The sequence below is a fragment of the Oncorhynchus mykiss genome, chromosome 15 (genome assembly GCF_057628025.1).
Source record: "Oncorhynchus mykiss isolate SJ-2025 chromosome 15, ASM5762802v1, whole genome shotgun sequence".
NCBI lineage: Eukaryota > Metazoa > Chordata > Actinopteri > Salmoniformes > Salmonidae > Oncorhynchus > Oncorhynchus mykiss.
Genome location: NC_143036.1, coordinates 25,157,501 through 25,182,057, shown reverse-complemented (window position 1 = coordinate 25,182,057; position 24,557 = coordinate 25,157,501). Strand labels below are relative to the sequence as shown.

Here is a 24,557-nt window from a genome sequence, read left to right as displayed (position 1 = left end):
ATCAACGTCATTATCATGGACATATCCAAGTAAATGCCAATTGAAAATGCAGCTAGTGTACTGTCATTCCAGGTTCAATGTTTGAGTGACTCCGTTAGCTAAAGTTAGCTAGTTAGCTAGCAAGTGACAAAAGACAAAAACATTAGCTGTCCAGCCTGCATAGCAACAATTTGGTTGAGAACGGATTGTATTATTTTTGCATAGTAACTATGTGAAAATAATTAAGGTCGTTGAACCAAAATAATTTACAACCAGATTTTTGTTCGGACTACATACTTTGGTGGAAGAATGAAATTGTATGAAATTACTTATCAAAAATAACGGTTTAATTAAAATATCTATTGAATTGTCATTTTAAATATGGTAACAGTTTTATAAAAGCATTAAGACACACGAGGCAGTGCTGTATCATGAAGTCACAGGTAAATGGGTTAACTGGCCCAGAGCAGAACAATGCCATTTACCTGTGACTGTATTCATGATACACCACTGCCTATGGTGCCTGATTGCTTAAATATAAGGGCATAATGGTGACCTCTTTCAAAATGAATGTATCAGGATATGTGTTTGCTTATGTATCAAATTGCTTATCTGTGCCATTTACATTGCATCCCTCGTGAATACTGTTGTTATTTTGAACTGAAACACAATTTATGCAATTCCTCAACCAATATATTAGAAAAGCAGAGGTTTGAGATGTGGCTGATAACAATGGGTGCACCTGCTTCTGCTGATCCATAAGTCTGTCTTGGATGTTGGGTTTAGTTCCCTAGTGGTCCTCAGGAGGCACCCCAGCACCCAGCTGTCACACACCCTCCTTCCCCTCCGTCACGGCTATATTCCCCCAGCCTCAGCCTCCTCCCTGGATGAGATGCCTCCAGCCCAAACAGCGTGACTTGACATGCCCCTACACCCCAGAGAGAGATAGGGGAGAGAGAGAGAGAGGTAGAGGGGGAGGTTGAGAGGGGGATGGATAGAAAGAGGGAAGGAGGGATGGGGTGGAGAGAGAGCGAGGGGGGGCGGAGAGAGATAGAGCAAGCGAGAGATGGAGATAGAGGTGTGTGTGTGTGTGTGTGGGGGGGGGGGGGGGGGGTGAAAGACATGCAATGAGATAGATAGAGGGTCCACATGAGTTAATGAAGCCATGATCTTTCAATGATGCTTACATGAATAACACAAATGAGGGACCCACAGAATACTTTAGATGAGTTTATTGATTGGAAGGTGCACAGGTCTATAGTAGATTGTAGGGGGAATACACGCCTGAATTTGCAAGGTGCTGTTGGCAGGATATAATATAACAGGCTTCAAGGCACGCTTCACCTCATTTTATGCCTCACAAGAGGTCTAAAGTAGAACTGGAGTCCATATTCTATTCTATTAGTCGGATTAGTTTGGAATCAATAAGGTGTGCATTAGCAAATTCATAGAAATGGCTTCATTCTTTGAATGTTTTCTTTATTTATTATCTTGTTGAGAATACTGTACCACCCATGAGGTTAGAAAGTTATAGCTTGATTGACAACTTGATTGATTGTGAGGATAGCGGGACCCATTGAAAAGGTGTGAAAAGACTAATATGCAAAGGTGACAGGAAATGTGCTGTGAATGCCTGACTGTTGTATTGATGGTCTTGGTTGTAAGGAATGTTGTTGATGAAGCGAAAAATGTACTTTAAATATTCATGCCCATAAACATTTATGAGGGTTATAGTGACACCCTATGGCCAACAAGATATCACAGACTCACGTCATTTCTTGACGTCCTTGGAGAAACGTTATTTTTTACTAGTAACCTGACTTCATCTCCCGTCATCCTGTATTTAGGCACACAGCTCCCGCATAGGCTCCAGACAATCTAGGTATATATTAGGCACACAGAAACAACTACTATTGGCACAGAATGCATTGATTGTAGTACAAAATCCATTACCATATAAACTGGATATGGAATTGAGTAAGAATGTTGGCCATTGTGTGTGTGACAGTGTTTCACTGCAAATTGCGTCTCACATATTGTTTCATTTATAAAGACGAGTGAAACTGACATTGCATAATATGACAGTGTGTACTTGTGCAACTCAAGCCACGCCCTAGAATTCATTTAGGATGTCTAAAACGAGAAAAATCTGTTTTTGTGCCACATGACCCAGTGACGCAAGTCCAAAGAAAGATGAAGTCGTTTGTTATTTGATATTACCTTGTTTACAGACATGAGCCAACGGATTAAGCGGTCGTGCAGCTGCAATGACTCATTGCACCATGATTCACAACTTGACACGTTTTACATTCAGCCTGTTCTATTTTCCGGTGGTCCCTCATCGCCTTTTCTTGGACCATATTTGTCTGCGAGGCAGAAAGGATACAATACAATTTCGATGCCATATAGCCTACTTTGGCTGCGTCTACAGGCAGCCCAATTCTGATCCTTTTTTTCACTAATTGGTCTTTTGACCAATCACATCAGTTCTGAAAAAGATCTGATTTGAAAATATCTGATGTCATTGGTCGAAAGACCAATTAGTGGAAAAAATATCAGATTTCGGTAGCCTGTGTAAATTCAGCCATTGTGACATCATTCAAGATGTATTCAAATGTGTCTAATCAATTTGTGATGAATGGTTTTGTATTTAGCCTACATTGTGGTTGCCTCCTAGGCCTGTAGTCACTAACGGATTTATTAATAAAGACGAAAGCAACGTAATCTGCGCTGTGGCATGTTTTTAGCATTAATTATCAATCCATTTGTAGCCTATACCTATTATAGAGTAGGCTTTAGCGCCTCAACAGATTGACTCTGCACAATTTTAACCCACAACTGACAATATACTCTTCCTACAACATCTACATTTTCAATGTGTAGTCAATTCTGCTGTTATCCCTGTTGACTAGCCTATGGACAGCGTCGTTTATAACACTTAGCCTAAATAAATAAACACCGCGTATTTTACGACAAAATACCTTTACAAATAAAATCCCCAAATAATGTGAACCTATCTTCAGAACGTTATTAAAGATTAGAATAACCGAAAGTCTCCCTCTAAAAATCATCATCTGGGAGAGATCACAGGTTGCTGAGCGAGCGACTCCTTTCCTTGCCTGTTTTTCTCGAGCGCAGCTTTCAGCACTGGACAGCTCCTTCGCCGCTCCACCTAACCCGCGCTCCCATTGCAATGATTGACAGAGGAAACGGCCATACGCGAATCAAGGGCACTTTAGAAATCCTATAAGATAATGAAGGAGACGGGCTTTAAGAACGAATGGTTCCCGATGTCCCCACGGTTTAGTTACTGCTTGTTGTGGACGGAAGAGGGCGGAGTGTGTTTGTCACCCAAGTGTGAAGTACTGACTCGCTGCTTCCAAAAATCTGAGGATTTTTTCCCCGTTTCAATTCAGGCTGTGTACAAACATCACAGTCTAAGGAGGACGCCAAGCAACACCCAAGCCCGTGTTGGATGTTATTTAGATTGGTTTACCAAACGGAATCAGAGAGGATAAAACAGCTGCAAGCGGGAGACACAATAACAAGCCAAACGTGACATATGTTTGGAGAAAAAATAAGGGATTTGATTAGAGATTTCAAAATAGTTATCTTATTTTCAGGAGCCAAGTGTGGAACTCGCGTGAATATCTACAGGTGAAAAAAAAGATTTTGTAACTGAGAAATTGGCTCGCTCTATGGTGCCCAACGCAATCATTTGCTGAGCATCAACCCAGTCGCCAAACATCTGTAAAATGATTGGGGATATGGCTGTTTTCCGTTTATCAATACTGTTGCAAGTGGGATTTGTTATTGGATCAAATTATAGACATGTGGAGTGGCCAGTGCACGAGCGAGATATCAGAGCACAGCAGCCGATCTACAACACTCATATCAAGTACCAACAAGCACATCTTCGTGCGTCTCATCTGCCAAAAGGCGCGACAGAGCGCTCTGTCTTGCCGCAGACTATCGAGGAGCATCTTCCTCGGGTCGTTACGGCGTTTTTACACACAGGGGATTCTACTACCTTAAAACATGCCAACTGCTCACGGAGATACGAGCTCAGTGCTCTGCGAGGAAGGTCTCATACGGCCCCGCATTATACCATGCACAGCGTGCTAGACACTGTGATGCACGCCACTAACTTCCTAAACATGATACTGCAAGCCAACAGGTCAAGGGAGCAGAGTCTCCGAAGAGACATTGAGTGGTACCACGCGCTGGTCAGGAGTATATTGGAGGGGGACTCCAAGATCCACAGGGCCGTGGTCATATTCAACACTGAGTCGTCTGCCCAAGGGCCCTCTGTCTTTCTCCAAGCTACGAGAGCAGGAGGCGAGATAGTTCTCCAGGATCTCTCCAGCACGGCCCACCATCACCTCAAAAACAGAACGGCCGAGACAGAGTGGTACCACGACATCAAAGACAAGAAGAAGCCCCACTTCCACAAAAGGGTGTTGAGCCAAGACATTACATCAGTTGACGCTTCTCTGAAAAGAGGAGAGAGTTTCATACCTGACAAATCCCATATCAAATGGTCAGCACCATACCTGGAGTGTGAACACGGGAATTTCATCCCGCGGTGGCTTTTGACCCTATCAGCTGGTTTCTATGGCCTCAAACCCAACCTGGCTCCAGAGTTCAGGTATGGTTGAACTACTACTGTTGTTTCAGTCGTTATTCATAAGCATTGCACCCAGGAGATACCAGAATAGTAGGCCTATGCTGCTGCTGTAAGGTAACGTTACTTTTGGCACATGAGTAAAGTAGTGAGGCAGCCGAATGCTGGTGTCTTTGTGTAGCCTATACTTGCTTTGTTTAAGTCACCTTTCTTAAAACACACCAATGCCCAACGCAATATAATACTTTTCAGTTGGTGTGGTAGGTCTACTGGTACTCCGTACTTTGGCGTGAAAGCTAATTATTCATTTCAAATTATCTACCGCCGCCGTTGTTTCCAACGGGTGTCGCTCCTTCTCTCGTCTAACAACGCGCGTTGGGAAAGCGTCACTGCAGGTGCAGAGGATGATGCTAAAAATAACTCCCGATGTTATTCCGTTGCAACGATGGAAACCTCTGGCTAATTAATTTTTCAAACTCGTACATATCCTTTACGACTCATACAGTGTTGGGTGCGTGCTTTTCCCTTATCCGAAAAGGAATCCTTCTATTTTCATATCACTCAAATGTGCATAATAAACATAATATCCTGGTATTTCGAGTAAACTGCATCCAATTGAAATGCGAGACAGTCACACGCAAGCTCCAGGGTGGCCAGTTTGCGTCTCAGCTGTAACGAGGAATGTTGAAATATATATTCTTGAATATGAGTGTTTTATCTATTATTCATGCTCCAATATGTTTACCACCACTACTGTCTAGTAGGGCTCCTGTAAGTGTGGTATTGCCATGTTTACGACAACAGTGGAATAGGTAGCCTAGCCTAAGTGAAGCTCAATAGAATTTTGACCGACATCTTCGTGATACATTTTTTATTCAGATAGATAGTTGTGTGCACTGCGTTCAATTGATATTTAATTGACACACACCAGGGTTGCTCACGGAAAGGCATGGATTGCAAATGAGACATATCGTGCTGAACATTGTATAAGGCTTACTATAGCTAGGTTAAATTAAGCTTTGGAATCAAATTAATTTTCTCTTCAGTTTCCCTTTCCTCATTGCAGATGCAGCATCATGTCCATTTGTGATACCAATGTTACTTCAATGTAACAACAACGTACAACAAGAATGTTACAATGCATTTTTACCCCATCAACCCTGTAAACTCACTAACAACATCATACTGGTTAAATAGGGGATGTTATGTATTGTCTCGGGTCCTTGGGGAGTGGCCACAACAACAGCAATCAATGGTGCATCTTTTCAATCCAATTGATCCCACAGGTACTTCGGAAATGTCTCACCGGTCAGCATTATACATTCTCTTCTGAAAATCATTGTTGCGAATCACTATCCGTACATAAAACATTTGTGTTTCACCTCAATGATTAGTTATTAAATAACAGCTTGTATCAGTCTGGTCTTTTCTTACCCCCACCTTCAAACTACATGAGAACATGCTGGGATGCTGTCATATGCTCAGCCATTAAGACTGCTGTGTTACCTTTTGTTTAACGCAGAGGATAGGCCTATCTGGTTATAAGATGATATGTGGTTGATCAGGTTTTTACTTAGTCAACATTTTGTTTTGTGACCCCTTTCCCTCCACGTTCTCTTTGAATTGTGTGATGTCCAATTACCTCATCTCAGACTAGATTAAAAGTAAATATGTATGTATATATTCTCTTAAAACCTTTCTGTCCCTTACCTCCCCCATACACAGATACAAAGGGGGAAATGTTTGCTAATATACTGCGTCAGACATCACTTCTCAGTCTCCTATCCAGATCAATACGCAATCAATACAATGATGAATTAATAATGAAAGATGTTCAACAACAACCCTGGGCCATCTTGATTCCAGTCCTTTAATTCTTCAACAGCTACTTTTAGTTTTTACTAATAATGCACTCGTTCTGAATTTGAGATTTGTGCCTCATGTTAAAATTGTTGCCCACAACACGGAGAGGGAAACTGTGAATAAGTTAATGTCTTTCTACAGTTATTCAAAGTAGATTTGAGCAAACTTTATAGTGGTGCAAACACATACTAATCTGTCCCTATACGGTACAGTAGATTGGTACAGTAGAATGAGTGTGTGTCTATATGAACATGTGTGGATGTGTGTGTGGCAGATCAACCTGCTCACATGGAGGTGTGTGAGCTCACACTTTGAACATCCTCTCAATTCATCAACATTTGCCACAGGGGACAAGAGGGAGGCCACAGGGTGTAGTTAGAACAGTGTGTAGAGACATGCTATCTGTACAGTTCTGGCCCTTAGGTACACCCATCGGGGACGAGTGTGTGTGTAAGAGAGAGAGAGAGAGAAAGTAGTGTATTTTTACATGTATTTATCCGCTTATTTTAGGCACTAAGCGATCTCCTTATATACTTCCATTCATATAAGTTTGTAGCCTAAACTGTTTGGAAACTACAGAAATAAGTTGACAGAAGAGGAGTCTTGTGAGATTTCTGGGCATCCTAGAGCAAAACGGAGAAACCCATCATGTTCCTGAGAGTCTCAGCTTTCAGTCGGGTGCTTTGTAGGCGAAACCGTTTGGATGCTACAGACTTTTATGCAACAAGACCGATTTTCGGGATGTCTCATGGTCTGACAAACACAGCACTAGCTCTGCCACCTTTCACCACAGATGCCCAAGGGTGATATCGGCAGACAAGATGGACAAGATGTAGCTGGACGTTGTGAAAGATGTATGTCTTAAACACCCCTTCAAATTAGTAGATTTTCCTATTTCAGCCACACCTATTGCTGACAGGTGCATAAAATCGAGCACACAGCCATGACATCTCCATAGACAAACATTGGCAGTAGAATGGCCTTACTGAAGAGCTCAGTGACTTTCAATGTGATACTGTCATAGGATGCCACCTTTACAACAAGTCAGTTCTTCAAATTTCTGCTCTGCTAGAGGTGCCCCAGTCAACTCTAAGTGCTGTAATTGGGAAGTGGAAATGTCTAGGAGCAACAACGGCTCAGCCGCGAAGTGGTAGGCCACACAAGCTCATAGAACGGGACCTCTGAAGCGCATAACAATAACAAAATAACAAAATCGTCTGTCCTGGGTTGCAACACTTACTACCAAGTTCCAAATTGCCTCTGGAAGCAACGTCATCACAATAACTGTTTTCTCGGGAGCTTCATGAAATGGGTTTCCATGGCCGAGCAGCCGCACACAAGCCTAAGATTACCATGCACAATGCCAAGCGTCGGTTGGAGTGGTGTAAAGCTCGCTGCCATTGGACTCTTGAGCAGTGGAAACATGTTCTCTGGAGTGATGAATCATGCTTCACCATCTGGCAGTCCAACGGACAAATCTGGATTTGGCAGATGCCAGGAGAACTCTACCTGCCCAAATGCATAGTGCCAACTGTAAAGTTTGGTTGAGGAGAAATAATGGTCTGGGGGTGTTTTTCATAGTTTGGGCTGCATCAGATGACCTGGCCTCCACAATCCCCCGACCTCATCCCAATTGAGATGGATTGGGATGAGTTGGACCGCAGAGTGAAGGAAAAGCAGCCAACAAGTGCTCAGCATATGTGGGAACTCCTTCAAGACAGTTGGAAAAGCATTCCAGGTGAAGCTGGTTGAGGGAATGCCAAGAGTGTGCAAAGCTGTCATCAAGGCAAAGGGTGGCTACTTTGAAGAATCTCAAATATAAAATATGTTTAATACTTTTTTGGTTACTAGATGATTCCATATGTGTTATTTCATAGTTTTGATGTCTTCACTATTATTCTACAATGTAGAAAATAGTCAAAAATAAATAAAAACCCTGGATTTGTATTTAACCAGGCAAGTCAGTTAAGAACAAATTCTTATTTACAATGACGGCCTAGGAACATTAGGTTAACTGCCTTGATCAAGGGCAGAACAACAGATTTTTATCTAATCAGCTCTGGGATTCGATCTAGTAACCTTTTAATTACTGGCCCAACGCTCTCACCACTAAGCTACCAGCCGCCCCCAAGTGAGTAGGTGTGTCCAAAATTTTGACTGGTACACCAGGATTTCTTCATGTTTTTCTTTGTAAGGGAGCTCACACTCACATTCTGATCAAGCTGGTAAGAACCCAGCAAGGAAAAGTGTCCTTCCCTTTTGACCATATAATTATCACCTTTATTCCCAGTAAGCAACTGAACTCAGTGTTAGAGGATAACATGTAATGAAGGGATTAACCTCTATTTGCTTGACATTTGGAGTCCGTTAAAATAAGATTTGTTTTCATTTGTGCACATTATCACAGGTACTAGGAACAGCTTTCCTTGAATATTGACAGGCCAATATTCAAGCCGTGATTGCACGGTTGGATACATTAGTTCATCTAGTTTCACAATGCGGTGTCTCGATTACATCAGTTTGAATAGACATTGAGTTGAAAAGACCCCATGAAAACATAGATTCTCTACTCTGTTAATGTGATTGCAAATCCATTCATTATGCACACTACTGTAGTAATACAAAGAAAAGAACAAGAAGGATCATGACCGATATACTACCTACACGTTTATTACTCTATTCAAGATACAAATATTCTATGAAGTTACAATATTAAACATACTGACTATACTGTAGACTAGAAAATGAGTGTCAGAGAATGGATGAGGTAGAGTACACTCTTGGGAAAAAAGGGTTCCAAAAGGCTTCTTCGGCTGTCCCCATAGGAGAACCCGTTTTTGGATCCAGTTAGAACCGTTTTTGGGTTCCATGTAGAACCCTCTGTGTAAAAGGTACTGTCTGGAACCAAAAATGGTTCTTCAAAGGTTCTCCTATGGGGACAGCCGAAGAACCCTTTTAGGTTCTGGATAGCACCTTTTGTGTAGAGAGGGGAGTGTAGAGAGTGTAGAGATGGGACAAGGACAACCATTTAATATAGTTATATACAGTATGCAGTGGTAATATCTTGGCACTGCCATGATGACTGTACACTAAGCCAGGCATAACATACATGGTCACTTCTTCATGTGTTGTATTCAATCAAAGCTCCTCTGACCAAAAGTCATTTGTTTAGCCAGCCCAAGTCACATGCTTGCCCACATATAACCAAATATATCATATCTTTCAGAAGAGCACAACACCTTATGCATTATGTCAAAGAATGATCACAATGTCCGATTTTCTCTGGGAAAACGTCTCCAATGTGATGGAAATGTATTAACCTGACAGGACAAGCAGAGACTCATGTGACCAGCTAGCCGCTGGCCGGACTCCGCCTCTGCTGCCTCCATGAAGCAACGCAACCGGGGTTCTGTCGCCGGTCATCAAAGCAGACGGAACGCCCATGGCGACTTTAATGTCACAGAAAGCACTGAACGCCGTTCTCTTGAGTGCTCTCGCTTTTCTGTCATAGCGGCACTGCACTTTAAACACCCTCACATCAACCCTCTTTTCTTTAGACCGTAACCCAGAAATGATTGAGATGATTGAGCAATACCCCCATCTTTATCAAATTAATGAAAAGTGAAAGTATCCATAGTATTGAGAAGATCAAATTTAAGATAATCTCACCATTACTCTTAGTTCAGCTAAACATGCAGAGACATGGCCATAGCTGAATTGTTTATCCTTTATTATGCCCAATATTGTTTACAGCATGTATCTTTACCCCTAACTAGCCAGCCCAAACACATCTCTCATTAGGCCTTCTCTACTGTATTACAGCTCTAGCTCTCTGCAAAAGATTACATGGGGATAAATCTAAAGACATTACAGGATTAAAATCCCTGTAGGCGATCTGTCATGCAACAACAGATGGTGATTTGATTATCATTAATAAAACCACTGAGATGGTTATTATTAATGAAATGGTTATTATTAATTGCTTTCTCTCTCTATGTAGGGGAAGTCGTGTTTTTGTGTGTCCAATGAGCCTCAGCCGTTTACTCACTGTTTACATTTACCTGATTGGCAACAGAGTATTGACAAGTAACCTTACTGAGCAGTGGAGTCCCCATGGCATCAATGGAAAATGTACGCCAATCCTAGGGATTTTTAGCTAGCCATTGCACACGTCAAATACAACGTTGCTACAGCGCTGTAAAACCATATAATTTACCCTGGCATAACGTTATTGCAACATTACGGTAGGTTTTGTGTTTGTTGCAATTTGAAGTCCCTGATCTCAGAGAGTATGGCTGTCAAAATGATAATTTTCTGTCCTCTCTGATCTTCACAGCTTACTAGCATATTATTCCACTTAGCTAGAGGCATACTGGGGCTTCCTTACTAGCTGTTTCTGGAAGGCCACCATCTCAGCAGATGCTATTGGCACCTCACTGTGCTCCCACTCTGGAGGACAGTGGGATGTCCCGTAGCATTCAAGCTGTCCAGATAGCAGTCAGCTGCTGAGCCAAACTGAAAGCCGGCTACATAGTTCTCTAATGGAAACCATTTGACCATTGGAGAACATACTTTTTGTTGTTGCTCTTGGTCTTTCTAGTTAGTATAGGCTTTAGGATTTTAAAGACAATTCTGAATGACTATTCTGCCCCCAAAACCAATCATGTCATCTCCAATTTGAACGTCAACAGTGCAAGGTGTTCTACATTGGACGGACAAAGAGGCGCCTTCAAGACCACTTAGTGGACCACAAGTACGCCATACGGCTAGGCAATGAAGACTACCCCATGTCAAGGCACTACAAGTCCTTACACCATGGCAACCCTGCCTCCCTTCAAGCTATGGGTATTGATCATGTTCTGGCCTCAATTAGAAAAGGGGGTCATCTTAAACAGCTAACCCAAAGGGAACGTTTTTGGATTTACAAACTACAGGCCACTAAATACCCTGGTTTAAATGAAGATATGGATTTCTCACCTGTCCTGTAGGGTCGTGAGAGGTCCATTTGCTGTCATCTAGTGGACATTTTGCTCTATTGCCCTCAGCTATGTTTAGACTGTTGTGGTCCATGTCTGCTGTGATCTAGTGGACTATAAAATAGATGGCTCTCCTATTCGTAGCACTTGGCCCAGTCATATTCAAGGTTAGAACTACCCTTCTAGGGGTTCTGATGCTTCTAGCCTTGAGTTGAATTTTTGATAACATATCTACAGTATTTCACTTTTTAATGTGTATAGCATTGCTTGCTAGGTGTTGTCCAATGCATTCTTTAACCACTCCCTCTTCAAATCAGGGTTGATTGAAAAAAAGCTGTTCAAAAGAAGACATTGTATTATCATATCTTTGTACTCTCTGACGAAGGCCATGCAGCTGAAACACGTTGGAGTTTTTAAACTCGGTTTCCAGAGAACATGCCATACAAATAAAGGCATTTTAATTAATTATATGAAGAGTGCCTTGGTCCTCCTTTCTTTTTGATGACTATTCTACTCCATTTAGCATTAGGTCTCAGCATTTCTGCAAATCACTGCATGTATTAGCATATTGACTTTGAAACATGTGGAAGAGACTTCAAAGTACGTGGGCTAATATTATTATTATATTTTTTTAGGGGGTAGATACGTTTTAATATTGCAGACAGATTGTATCTTCCATCCAATCCCCCATATATTGTTTTGCAAATATAATGTATGTAAATATATATTTGCAAAAAAATATATGCCAATACATATACATACGTACACATACCTGCCGGTTTGGGCCGGCAGGTAGCCTAGTGGTTAGAGCGTTGGACTTGTAACTGACCTAAGACAGGGAATTTTTACTAGGATTAAATGTCAGGAATTGTGAAAAACTGAGTTTAAATGTATTTGGCTAAGGTATATGTAAATATGTACACACATCTTTAAAAAAAAAAAGTTTTATTTTTTAAACTTTCTAACCCTACCACCCATCCCCTAATTGGAGTAAAGTGAACAACAACTCTTAGGCTTCTACTTCTAGTTTATACATACTATATACATTTTATGGGCACAGTCTATTTTAAAATAATTATATTTAGTTTGTTTTCACTCCTGTCCTTCCTCTAACCTCAACCTCTCCCATCTATTTATTTCACAAAAGTCTTGAACCTACAGTGTATATACGTTTAACGGACACAGTATGTTTTACATTAGTTATCTTGTTGTTATTAGTTGTTATTAGTCCCAAACTTCAGCTCCATTCAACCCCCCCCCCCCCCCCCCCCCCCCCCCATCTATCTCTTAACACCATCCATATTGGATTTCTATTTGCTGTATATTTTTCAACTGTGCTATGTTTTACAAAAATTCTGAACCTTTCAATTCTCATAATTTCTACAGATTGTAACATTTAAAATAAACATTTTTGCTAAGAGTATTCTTATATTATTGATCGATTGACTATGACTTTTCAGACCACCCAGTAGTGCTATCTGCAGGGTTAGCTCCAGGTAAATGTTGCAATTCTTCAGCCATTCCTGGACCTGTGACCAAAAACAAGCTACATATGGACAATACCAAAATAAATAATCTATTGATTCTGTCTCTCAGCAAAATCTGCAGAGCTGGGAAGGTGGTATTCCCCCATGTATATATATAACATTCTATTGGTTGCAAGAATTTTGTATAATAATTTAAATCTGGCATCGTTGTGCAGGTCAGTTCATAAACCATGTGTCGTGGAATCAGTACGTCGAAAATGTCTTCGCAACTATTTTGTAAACTATATGTCACAGTTGTCCTTTTTTTGGTCCGTACTCTTTGGGTAGAGCAGACATTTAGTTTTGTTAGCTGCATGTGTGACATAACTTAAAAAAAAAAAAAGTTATCTATTTGAGATTAACCACAATATTTGTTGAATTATTATATATATTTTTCTTTTCTGGTGGATTAAATTGAAATTGCAACCAACTTTCTATGGCTTGTTTTAAAAATAGCGAATATTTCCTTTTCAAACAACTGAAAGTGCGAGGTTGTAATCTGAATAAAGGGGAAAAGGCCATTCTTGAACATGGGGTGAGACATTCTTATTAATTGGCTAGAGAACCAGTTCGAATTTAAGTGTAGCTTTTGCATGACTGAAGCCTTTAGTGAGAGGTCTAATGCTTTAATATTCAATAATTTCTGCCCTCTGAATTCATATTCATTATATAATTCCAAATAAAATGTAATATTTTTTTAATCATATAATTTAAATAACTGTTTGCTAGGTGTAGGCAAGACCATATGGAAATAGGTAAACTGGGATATGACTAAAGAGTCAGGGTGATTTTTCCACAAATAGACAGGTATTTTTCTTTCCATGGTAGTAAGTTCTTGTCTATTTTTGCTAACTTTCTTTAAAAATGTATTGGAATGAGATCATTTATTTATTTCGGGAATATATATACAGAGTATGTCCACCTCAGAACATTTTACTGGTAAACTTCACAGCAATGTAAAAGTTGCATTTTTTTGGGATCCAATAAATAATATAGTTACACTTATCATCATTTGGTTGTAATCCAGAGAGGTTAGAAAAAGTATCTAGATCCTCTATGAGGCTGTGGAGGGATCCAAATAGAAGATTTCAGCGTACAAGGACACCTTTGTTTTTAAGCCCTGTGTTTCTAATCCCTTGATATTATTGTTGGATCTGATTTGAATAGCTAACATTTCAATGGCCATAATAAATAGAAATGCCAATAGTGGACCACCTTGTTTTACTCCTCTTCACAGTTTAAAACTTTCTGGGAAGTAAGCCATTATTAACAAAAATTCACCTAGGGTTACTATACATGACTTCAACCCATTTTATAAGAAATTCTCCAAAATTGAAATATTCCAGGCATTGATGTATAAACTCCAGTCGTACTTTATCGAAAGCTGTTTCAAAATCAGTTATGAATAGCAGACCTGGTTTCCCAGATTGTTCATAGTGTTCTATTGTTTCCAGTACTTGTCTTATATTATCTCCAATGAATCATCCATGTAAAAAAAAACTGTCAGATTAGAATGAATACGATCTGACAATACCTTTTCAATTCTATGCGCTATACATTTTGCAAGACATTTTTGCATCACAACACTGAAGTGTAAGGGGCCTCCAATTTTGTAAATGGACTGGATCTTTATATTTACCACTTGTATCCTGCTTCAGTAATAATTCAATCAGACCTTCTTGTTGAGTGTCTGATAATCTACCATTTACATCAGAGAGGTTAAACATGCCAGTAATGGTCCTCAACTGGTATGCCATCCAGCCCTGGCTTTAATAGCATCAAGAAGTTCCTTCTCTGCCTTCACATGAGTCTTTCTGTACAGCTGTTAATTTTACATAATTAATAGAACAAAAATCCATACAATTAGCTTCAGTTAGAGGAGATGGAGGAGACTGAAACGAAAACAAATTGCTTCCTCTTTCAATATCTAATTTGGTGAATCATGGGTGACAAGTTTCAGTAAATTATTTTTGGTAGCATTTATATGTTGAAGATGAAAACATTATTTGGTGCATTTTTCCCCATATTCCATCAAGTTTGTTTTATTTTTTATAATATATTATACTTTCTTTCTTGAATAAGTTCCTCCATTTCTTTTTGTTTTTCCTCTAACTTATTCTGAGCCTCTATGGTACCGGTTTTATCTATCTGTTCTATTAGACCTTCTATTTCCTTCGTTAATATGGACTCTTTTGACAAAAAATGCTTTTGTTTTAGAGTACTGAATTGAATGGCCTCTAAAGGCACATTTAAAAGTGTCCCATACAATAAGGGGATCTGCTGTACCTATGTTTTGTCGTAAAAATTCTGTCATAAATTCCCCTGTCAACAAATAGGCTTTGATAAAATTTCCAATATGCTCGCATACATAGGCCAATATTAGCACGGCATTGTGGCTGACTGGTCCATTAGAGGAAGTGGAACCCCCCCTGTCCGATGCTCATCCTTTCTCCCACTGTTCTTTAGAACCCGCAATGAATGGAGATGGAGAAAAAAAGAGAGCTCTCTGATTCCTGGGACAAGACTCTTTCCTGTTCCCTGTGATCTTTCAGCCTTTGTGCCTGAGGGCCCATTGACCACTATGATGCCTTTGGAGCCTGCTCCTTGTGGCTGCCCAGATTAAATTGCACTCCAACGGTGTCGTCTTTATTCATTCACTGCCTCTGTCGGATAGAGCCATGGTTCTAGGCATTTGGACACTTCAGAAAACTGCACGTGCTTGAGACTTTTTGCGTACCATATGGACGCTTTGGCTTGGCTGCTGAAAATTGCCTGGGGAATTTGGCTTAGGCTCCAAAAGAGATGGATGAATTCGGAAGAAAAAAGCCAAATGAAGCTTTTCAGGGTATTTTGGACAAGATGTGACGAGCAGACAGTGTGTTATCTCAGGATCCAGAGGGCAGAACATATTTTTTGTTTGTTTGGTGGGAAAGCAATGTCTTGTTAACTGAGCACTGGCTGGGGGTGTGGGTCAGGCGAGGTCGCAGCAAGAGTTATAAATAACGGCATACTGTAGGTAGGGAGTGTTTGTCCACACATCACATTATGTCCACTGGGTACACTATAAGCCAGTTCACTTGCACCTGGATAAAGTGCTTCACCAGCAACATTCATAGCCACATGTGTACGTGACTGGAAGAAGTACTAGGAGTAATATTAATGTCCTAGTACATAGTATCAGTTTATGTACACATCCAAATATTACTTTTTAGGTAGTTGAGACTGAATGATTGTATGATTGTGTCAGAGGCAGAACATTGAAATGCATTATTTTCAAAATATCGTTTACCGGTATCTAGTTTTGGCAGCAGCTGGTAGCATCATAGGAGGACGGAGAAATTGCACCTTTTTTCTTTTCTCATCTCTGTCGGTATCTGCTTGTGCCAAGCTGTTCTCCAAATCACAGTGAGGTTGCCAACAGCAGGTGCAGGTAAATCAGGTGCAAACACCTGCTGCACCTAGAGTAAAAATAAACAAGGTGAAAAGATAGCAGCATACTGTGACTGAATAGCGCAGTCAACCTCCTATATCCTCTCTGCCATCGGAACCCACCGTCCTCATAAGCCTCATGGATCTAACCAACTACGGGTCAAACACTATTTCATGAGATTCTCCCATGTTAAAGGGACAGTATGAGATTTTGTCAATCAATCCCTTTTTATGTCTCTGCGTGCAGTTTGAAGGAAGTTGAAGGTAGTTTCCCAACCCATTGCTATCTAGCGTTAGCGCAATGACTGGAAGTCTACTGGAATAGCTCCTCTTCATTACCACAAATGAGAAAAATATACTCATTTCCTCAGCTCTTACTGTTGAGGAGGGAGGTGTAAGGATGACTTGTCATTAGGAATGAGTGCTGGGTTGGAAATTGTTCTCTGTAATTGATACACTCTTAGGTAAAAGGGTTACAAAAGGGTTATTAGGCTGTTCCCGTAGGACAACCTTTTTTGCTTCCAATTAAAACTATTTTGGGTTCCCTGTGTAAATGACTTTTACATGGAACCCAAAAGGGTTCTACATGGAACCAAAAGTATTCTACCTGGAACCAAAAATGGTTATTCAAAGGGTCCTCCTTTTTTTTCTAAAAGTGTATTGCACAGGAGCATTATTCTATGGCACTGGAGGCAAAAAAAACATTAGAAATCATAAGCACGGTAAAGCCTTGTTAACAAATCTGCAGGTGTAGGGACCTTGTTCGTTTTTTTCTCAGTTCAAAAAAATCACAAGATAATGGTACATGGATAGTGGTGTCCATTTTTTGTCTTACATATAGACCAGCCTGGTCTCATAGACTAGACGTAACATAGTAAAGCTAATTCCGGGACACTCAAATTAGTATGCTATGTTACGTTTGCTATGGTTACATAAGACAGAAGGCTACTTAAGGCAAAAAAGAAAGTAGAGTGGTTGGTTGAGGTGGATGGATGGAAGGATGGATAGATGTATAACGTGAATGTCTAGCAACCCGTAGGTTGTGTGTTTGAATCGATTGAGCAGTAGTGGAGAGGGTAGCAAGTTTTAAGTTCCTCGGCATACACATCACAGACAAACTGAATTGGTCCACTCACACAGACAGCATCGTGAAGAAGGCGCAGCAGCGCCTCTTCAACCTCAGGAGGCTGAAGAAATTCGGCTTGTCACCAAAAGCACTCACAAACTTCTACAGATGCACAATCGAGAGCATCCTGGCGGGCTGTATCACCGCCTGGTATGGCAACTGCACCGCCCTCAACCGTAAGGCTCTCCAGAGGGTAGTGAGGTCTGCACAACGCATCACCGGGGGCAAACTACCTGCCCTCCAGGACACCTACACCACCCGATGTCACAGGAAGGCCATAAAGATCATCAAGGACATCAACCACCCGAGCCACTGCCTGTTCACCCCGCTATCATCCAGAAGGCGAGGTCAGTACAGGTGCATCAAAGCTGGGACCGAGAGACTGAAAAACAGCTTCTATCTCAAGGCCATCAGACTGTTAAACAGCCACCACTAACACTGAGTGGCTGCTGCCAACACACTGACACTGACTCAACTCCAGCCACTTTAATAATGGGAATTGATGGGAAATGATGTAAATATATCACTAGCCACTTTAAACAATGCTACCTTATATAATGTTACTTACCCTACATTATTCATCTCATATGCATACGTATATACTGTACTCTATATCATCGACTGTATCCTTATGTAATACATGTATCACTAGCCACTTTAAACTATGCCACTTTGTTTACATACTCATCTCATTTGTACATACTGTACTCGATACCATCTACTGTATCTTGCCTATGCTGCTCTGTACCATCACTCATTCATATATCCTTATGTACATATTCTTTATCCCCTTACACTGTGTACAAGACAGTAGTTTTGGAATTGTTAGTTAGATTACTTGTTATTACTGCATTGTCGGAACTAGAAGCACAAGCATTTCGCTACACTCGCATTAACATCTGCTAACCATGTGTATGTGACAAATAAAATTTGATTTGATTTGATTTGAATATCATCACAGACAACTATAGTATTTTAGCTAATTAGCAACTTTGAAACTATTTACTACTTTTAGCTACTTTGCAACTACTTACCGTGTTAGCTAACCCTTCCCCTAACCCTAACATTGACCCTAAACCTAACTCTTAACCCTAACCTTAACTGCTAGCCTAGCCACCTAGCTAACATTTACCACAACAAACTTGAATTTGTAACATATCATACGTTTTGCAAATTCGTAACATCAAATCAAAGTCTATTGGTCACATACACATGGTTAGCAGATGTTATTGCGAGTGTAGCAAAATGCTTATTCTTCTAGATCCGACAGTGCAGCAGTATCTAACAGGGTAATATCAAACAATTCCACAACAAAACCTAATACAGTGCCTTGCGAAAGTATTCGGCCCCCTTGAACTTTGCGACCTTTTGCCACATTTCAGGCTTCAAACATAAAGATATAAAACTGTATTTTTTTGTGAAGAATCAACAACAAGTGGGACACAATCATGAAGTGGAACGACATTTATTGGATATTTCAAACTTTTTTAACAAATCAAAAACTGAAAAATTGGGCGTGCAAAATTATTCAGCCCCTTTACTTTCAGTGCAGCAAACTCTCTCCAGAAGTTCAGTGAGGATCTCTGAATGATCCAATGTTGACCTAAATGACTAATGATGATAAATACAATCCACCTGTGTGTAATCAAGTCTCCGTATAAATGCACCTGCACTGTGATAGTCTCAGAGGTCCGTTAAAAGCGCAGAGAGCATCATGAAGAACAAGGAACACACCAGGCAGGTCCGAGATACTGTTGTGAAGAAGTTTAAAGCCGGATTTGGATACAAAAAGATTTCCCAAGCTTTAAACATCCCAAGGAGCACTGTGCAAGCGATAATATTGAAATGGAAGGAGTATCAGACCACTGAAAATCCACCAAGACCTGGCCATCCCTCTAAACTTTCAGCTCATACAAGGAGAAGACTGATCAGAGATGCAGCCAAGAGGCCCATGATCACTCTGGATGAACTGCAGAGATCTACAGCTGAGGTGGGAGACTCTGTCCATAGGACAACAATCAGTCGTATATTGCACAAATCTGGCCTTTATGGAAGAGTGGCAAGAAGAAAGCCATTTCTTAAAGATATCCATAAAAAGTGTTGTTTAAAGTTTGCCACAAGCCACCTGGGAGACACACCAAACATGTGGAAGAAGGTGCTCTGGTCAGATGAAACCAAAATTGAACTTTTTTGGCAACAATGCAAAATGTTATGTTTGGCGTAAAAGCAACACAGCTGAACACACCATCCCCACTGTCAAACATGGTGGTGGCAGCATCATGGTTTGGGCCTGCTTTTCTTCAGCAGGGACAGGGAAGATGGTTAAAATTGATGGGAAGATGGATGGAGCCAAATACAGGACCATTCTGGAAGAAAACCTGATGGAGTCTACAAAAGACCTGAGACTGGGACGGAGATTTGTCTTCCAACAAGACAATGATCCAAAACATAAAGCAAAATCTACAATGGAATGGTTCAAAAATAAACATATCCAGGTGTTAGAATGGCCAAGTCAAAGTCCAGACCTGAATCCAATCGAGAATCTGTGGAAAGAACTGAAAACTGCTGTTCACAAATGCTCTCCATCCAACCTCACTGAGCTCGAGCTGTTTTGCAAGGAGGAATGGGAAACAATGTCAGTCTCTCGATGTGCAAAACTGATAGACATACCACAAGCGACTTACAGCTGTAATCGCAGCAAAAGGTGGCGCTACAAAGTATTAACTTAAGGGGGCTGAATAATTTTGCACACCCAATTTTTCAGTTTTTGATTTGTTAAAAAAGTTTGAAATATCCAATAAACGTCGTTCCACTTCATGATTGTGTCCCACTTGTTGTTGATTCTTCACAAAAAATACAGTTTTATATCTTTATGTTTGAAGCCTGAAATGTGGCAAAAGGTCGCAAAGTTCAAGGGGGCCAAATACTTTCGCAAGGCACTGTACACACAATCTAGTAAAGGAATGGAATAAGAATATATACGTTGAAATATATGGATGAGCAGTAACAGAGCGGCTAAGATGCAATAGATAGTAAAGAATAGATAGTGAAGGATATAGTATACATTATGTTCATATGAGATGAGTAATGTGAGGTATATAAACATTCTTAAAGTGGCACTATTAAAGTGACTAGTGTTCCATGTTTTACAGTGGCCAATGATATCAAGTTTGTAGGGAGGCAGCCGCCTCTCTGTGCTAGTGGTGGCTGTTTAACAATCTGATGGCTTTGAGATAGAAGCTGTTTTTCAATCTCTCTGTCCCAGCTTTGATGCACATGTACTGACCTAGCTTTCTGGATGGAAGTGGGGTGAACAGGTAGTGGCTCGGGTGGTTATTGTTCTTGATGATATTTTTTGCCTTCCTGTGACATCGGGTGCTGTAGGTGTCCTGGAGGGCAGGTAGTTTGCCCCCGGTGATGTGTTGTGCAGACCGCATCACCCTGTGGAGAGCCTTGCGGTTGTGGGCGGTGCAGTTTCCGTACATATTGTATGAAATACAATTGGTAACATATCATACGAATTGTAATTTTTTGTGGAAAACATAAGCTAGGTGGCTAATGCTAGGTGGCTAACATTAGCAAGGCTAGGGGTTGGTGTTAGGGGTTGAGGTTAGGGTAACATATCATACGAAATGGATGATGGACATCCACAAATTAATACATATCACAAGACATGTAACATATCATAGTAATTGTGGTGTCCCGAATTTACATTTACTATGTTAGGTCTACCCCTGAGTCCAGGTTGCAGTGACGGGTTGCCTGACAACTTCACGAATATGATGTGTGCGCAACGATGATGATGCAGAAGGCTGTGTGTTTTATGATTCTGGATGGTCAGAAAGCTAGCTAGTCAGATAGCTAACACGTACAATAAGCTGCCATGTGTGGATTCTTAGTTGGCTTGTTTTCAGCTAGTTCTTAATACCATATCTTGTTTTGAGGTATTTTGACTTATGTCAGGCCTATACTGATATGGCTAAAATTCACTAGCTAGCTTACCAACAACTGTAACAATGTATTTGAAAGACAACAAGTACTTATTGTGAAAATGTATTTATGTTTTCAGTAAATATTTGGAGACAAAATGTAGTTCAAATGTTCTCAATCAATAAGCCTTTGGAGATGACAGTTGTTTTGCCCTAAAGATGCGCACGCATCAGTTTTGTTGCTAAACAACCCATCTGTCAATGTAACCTACCTAAGAAACTGGGGAAATACCACCCTTGTGGTGAGTGTGTGTGCACACGCACATGCGTCTCTGGTTGCACATACATGTGTGTGTGTGTTCGTATGTGCATATGCATGTGTGTACGAGAGGGGATTACAGCCAGTCGATGAACAGAATGCTGTTGCAGTTCAGTGAAATGTAAATATGGGCCTTACAAGCTCCTGCCTTTCCATTTTCAGTAGCAGGTTCACTTCTTCATAAACCTTTCTTTAAGTGTTTCGCCTCCAGCCAAGCGTTTCCTATAATTGTACAATGATTTCTATGCATGATACTGCAACGTGTCTAGTACCAATTACTAATAATAACTCCTACAAGGGTTAGTGTAAATACGTAATTATACAGATTAGAAGTAGTGTTAACTTTGTAGTACTAGTTGAGGAAGTTTTTCTTATAGATACAGTACCAGTCAAAAATTTGGACAGATCTACTCATTCAAGGGTTTTTATTTATTTGTACTATTTTCTACATTGTAAAATAATAGAGAAGACGTCAAAACTATGAAATAACACATATGGAATCATGTAGTAACCCCAAAAAAGTGTTAAACAAATCAAAATATATTTTATATTTGAGATTCTTCAAAGTAGCCACCCTTTGCCTTGACAGCTTCGCACACTCTTGGCATCCTCTTAACCAGCTTCATGAGGTAGTCACCTGGAATGCATTTCAATTAACAGGTGTTCCTTGTTAAAAGTTAATTTGTGGAATTTCTGTCCTTAATGTGTTTGAGGTAATCAGGTGTGTTGTGACAAGGTAGGGGTGGTATACAGAAGATGGACATATTTGGTAAAAGACCAAGTTCATATTATGGCAAGAACAGCTCAAATAAGAGACGAGAAATGACAGTCCATCATTACTTTAAGACATGAAAGTCAGTCAATCCGGAAAATTTCAAGAACCTGAAGTTTCTTCAAGTACAGTCTCAAAAACCATCAAGCGCTATGATGAAACTGGCTCTCATGAGGACCACCATAGGAAAGGAAGACCCAGAGTTATCTCTGCTGCAGAGGATTCATTAGAGTTACCAGCCCAGATGAATGCTTCACAGAGTTAAAGTAACAGACACATCTTGACATAAACTGTTCAGAGGAGACTTCATGAATAGGGCCTTCATGGTCGAATTACTGCAAAGACACCACTACTAAAGAACACCGGTAAGAAGAAGAGGCTTGCTTGGGCCAAGAAACACGGGAAATGGACATTAGAACGATGGAAATCTGTCCTTTGGTCTGATGAGTCCAAATTTGACGTTTGGTTCCAACCGTCGTGCCTTTGTGAGACACAAAGTAGGTGAACAGATGATCTCTGCATGTGTGGTTCCCACCTTGAAGGACGGAGGAGGAGGTGTGATGGTGTTTTGCTGTTGACACTGTCTGTGATTTGTTTAGCATTCAAGGCACACTTAACTAGCTACCAAAAATCAAATCACATTTTATTTGTCACATACGCATTTTTAGCAGATGTTATGGCGGGTGTAGCGAAATGCTTGTGTTTCTAGCTTTAACAGTGCAGTAATATCTGACAGTAATATCTAACAATTTCACAACAATAAACACAAATCTAATGTAAAGGAATGGAATATATATATAAATATTGGGCGAGCAATATCAGAGCGGCATAGACTTAGATACAGTAGAATGTGATAGAATACAGTATATACACATGAGATGAGTAATACAACATTTGTAAACTTTATTAAAGTGACTAGTGTTCCATTATTAGAGTGGCCAGTGATTCCAAGTCTGTGTATATAGAGCAGCAACCTCTAATGCGCTAGTGATGGCTATTTAACAGAATTTAACAGTCTGATGGAAGCTGTTGAGATAGAAGCTGTTATTTAGTCTCTCGGTCCAAGCTTTGATGAACCTGTGCTGACCTCGGCTTCTGGATGATAGCGGGGTGAACAAACTGTGGCTTGGGTGGTTGTTGTCCTTGATTATCTTTTCGGCCTTCCTGTGACATCGGGTGCTGTAGGTGTCCTGGAGGGCAGGTAGTTTGCCCCCGGTGATGCGTTGGGCAGACCGCACCACCCTCTGGAGATCCCTGCTGTTGCGGGCGGTGCAGTTGCCATACCAGGCGGTGATACAGCCCAACAGGATGCTCTCAATTGTGCATCTGTAAAGGTTTGTGAGGGTTTTAGGTGCCAAGCCAAATTTCTTCAGGCTCCTAAGGTTGAAGAGGCGCTGCTGCGCCTTCTTCACAACGCTGTCTTTGTGGGGGGACCAATTCAGTTTGTCAAAGACATGTACGCTGAACGCTGTACGTCGAAATGGATAGGGGGATGCTCCTGCTGTTGTTTCCTGAAGACCAAGATCCACTCCTTTGTTTGGTTGAGGTTGGCACCACACTTCCAGGACCCTCACCTCCTCCCTGTAGTCTATCTCGTCATTGTTGGTAGTCAGGGCTACTACTGTCGTATGCAAACTTGATGATTAGTTTGGAGGCGTGCAAGACCACGCAGTCATGGATGAACAGGGAGTACAGGAGCGGGCTGAGCACGCATCCTTGTGGGGCCCCAGTGTTGAGTATCAGCAAAGTGGAGGTGTTTTTTCCTACCTTCACCACCTGGGGGCGGCCCGTCAGGAAGTCCAGGACTGAATTGAACAGGGTGGTGTTCAGACCCATGGCCGCAAGCTTAATGATGGGCTTGGAGGATACTATGGTGTTGAATACTGAGCTATAGTCAATGAACAGCATTCTTACATAGGTATTCCTCTTGTCCAGATGGTATAGAACAGTGTACAGTGCGATGGCGATTGCATCGTCTGTGGATCTATTGGGGCGGTAAGCAAATTGAAGTAGG

At 40.8% G+C, this 24,557-nt stretch overlaps 1 protein-coding gene across 1 annotated transcript in view; it reads left to right on the top strand.

Moving 5' to 3' along the window:
* Positions 1-3,284: 3,284 nt before the first annotated feature.
* gpr158a (G protein-coupled receptor 158a) overlaps positions 3,285-24,557 on the top strand; it is a 107,244-nt gene continuing 85,971 nt past the window's right edge. Inside the window, exon 1 of the mRNA XM_021562794.3 lies at positions 3,285-4,627. Within this exon, the coding sequence (XP_021418469.2) occupies positions 3,735-4,627 (893 nt within the window). The 5' untranslated portion in view covers positions 3,285-3,734. The remainder of the gene's footprint in view (positions 4,628-24,557) is intronic.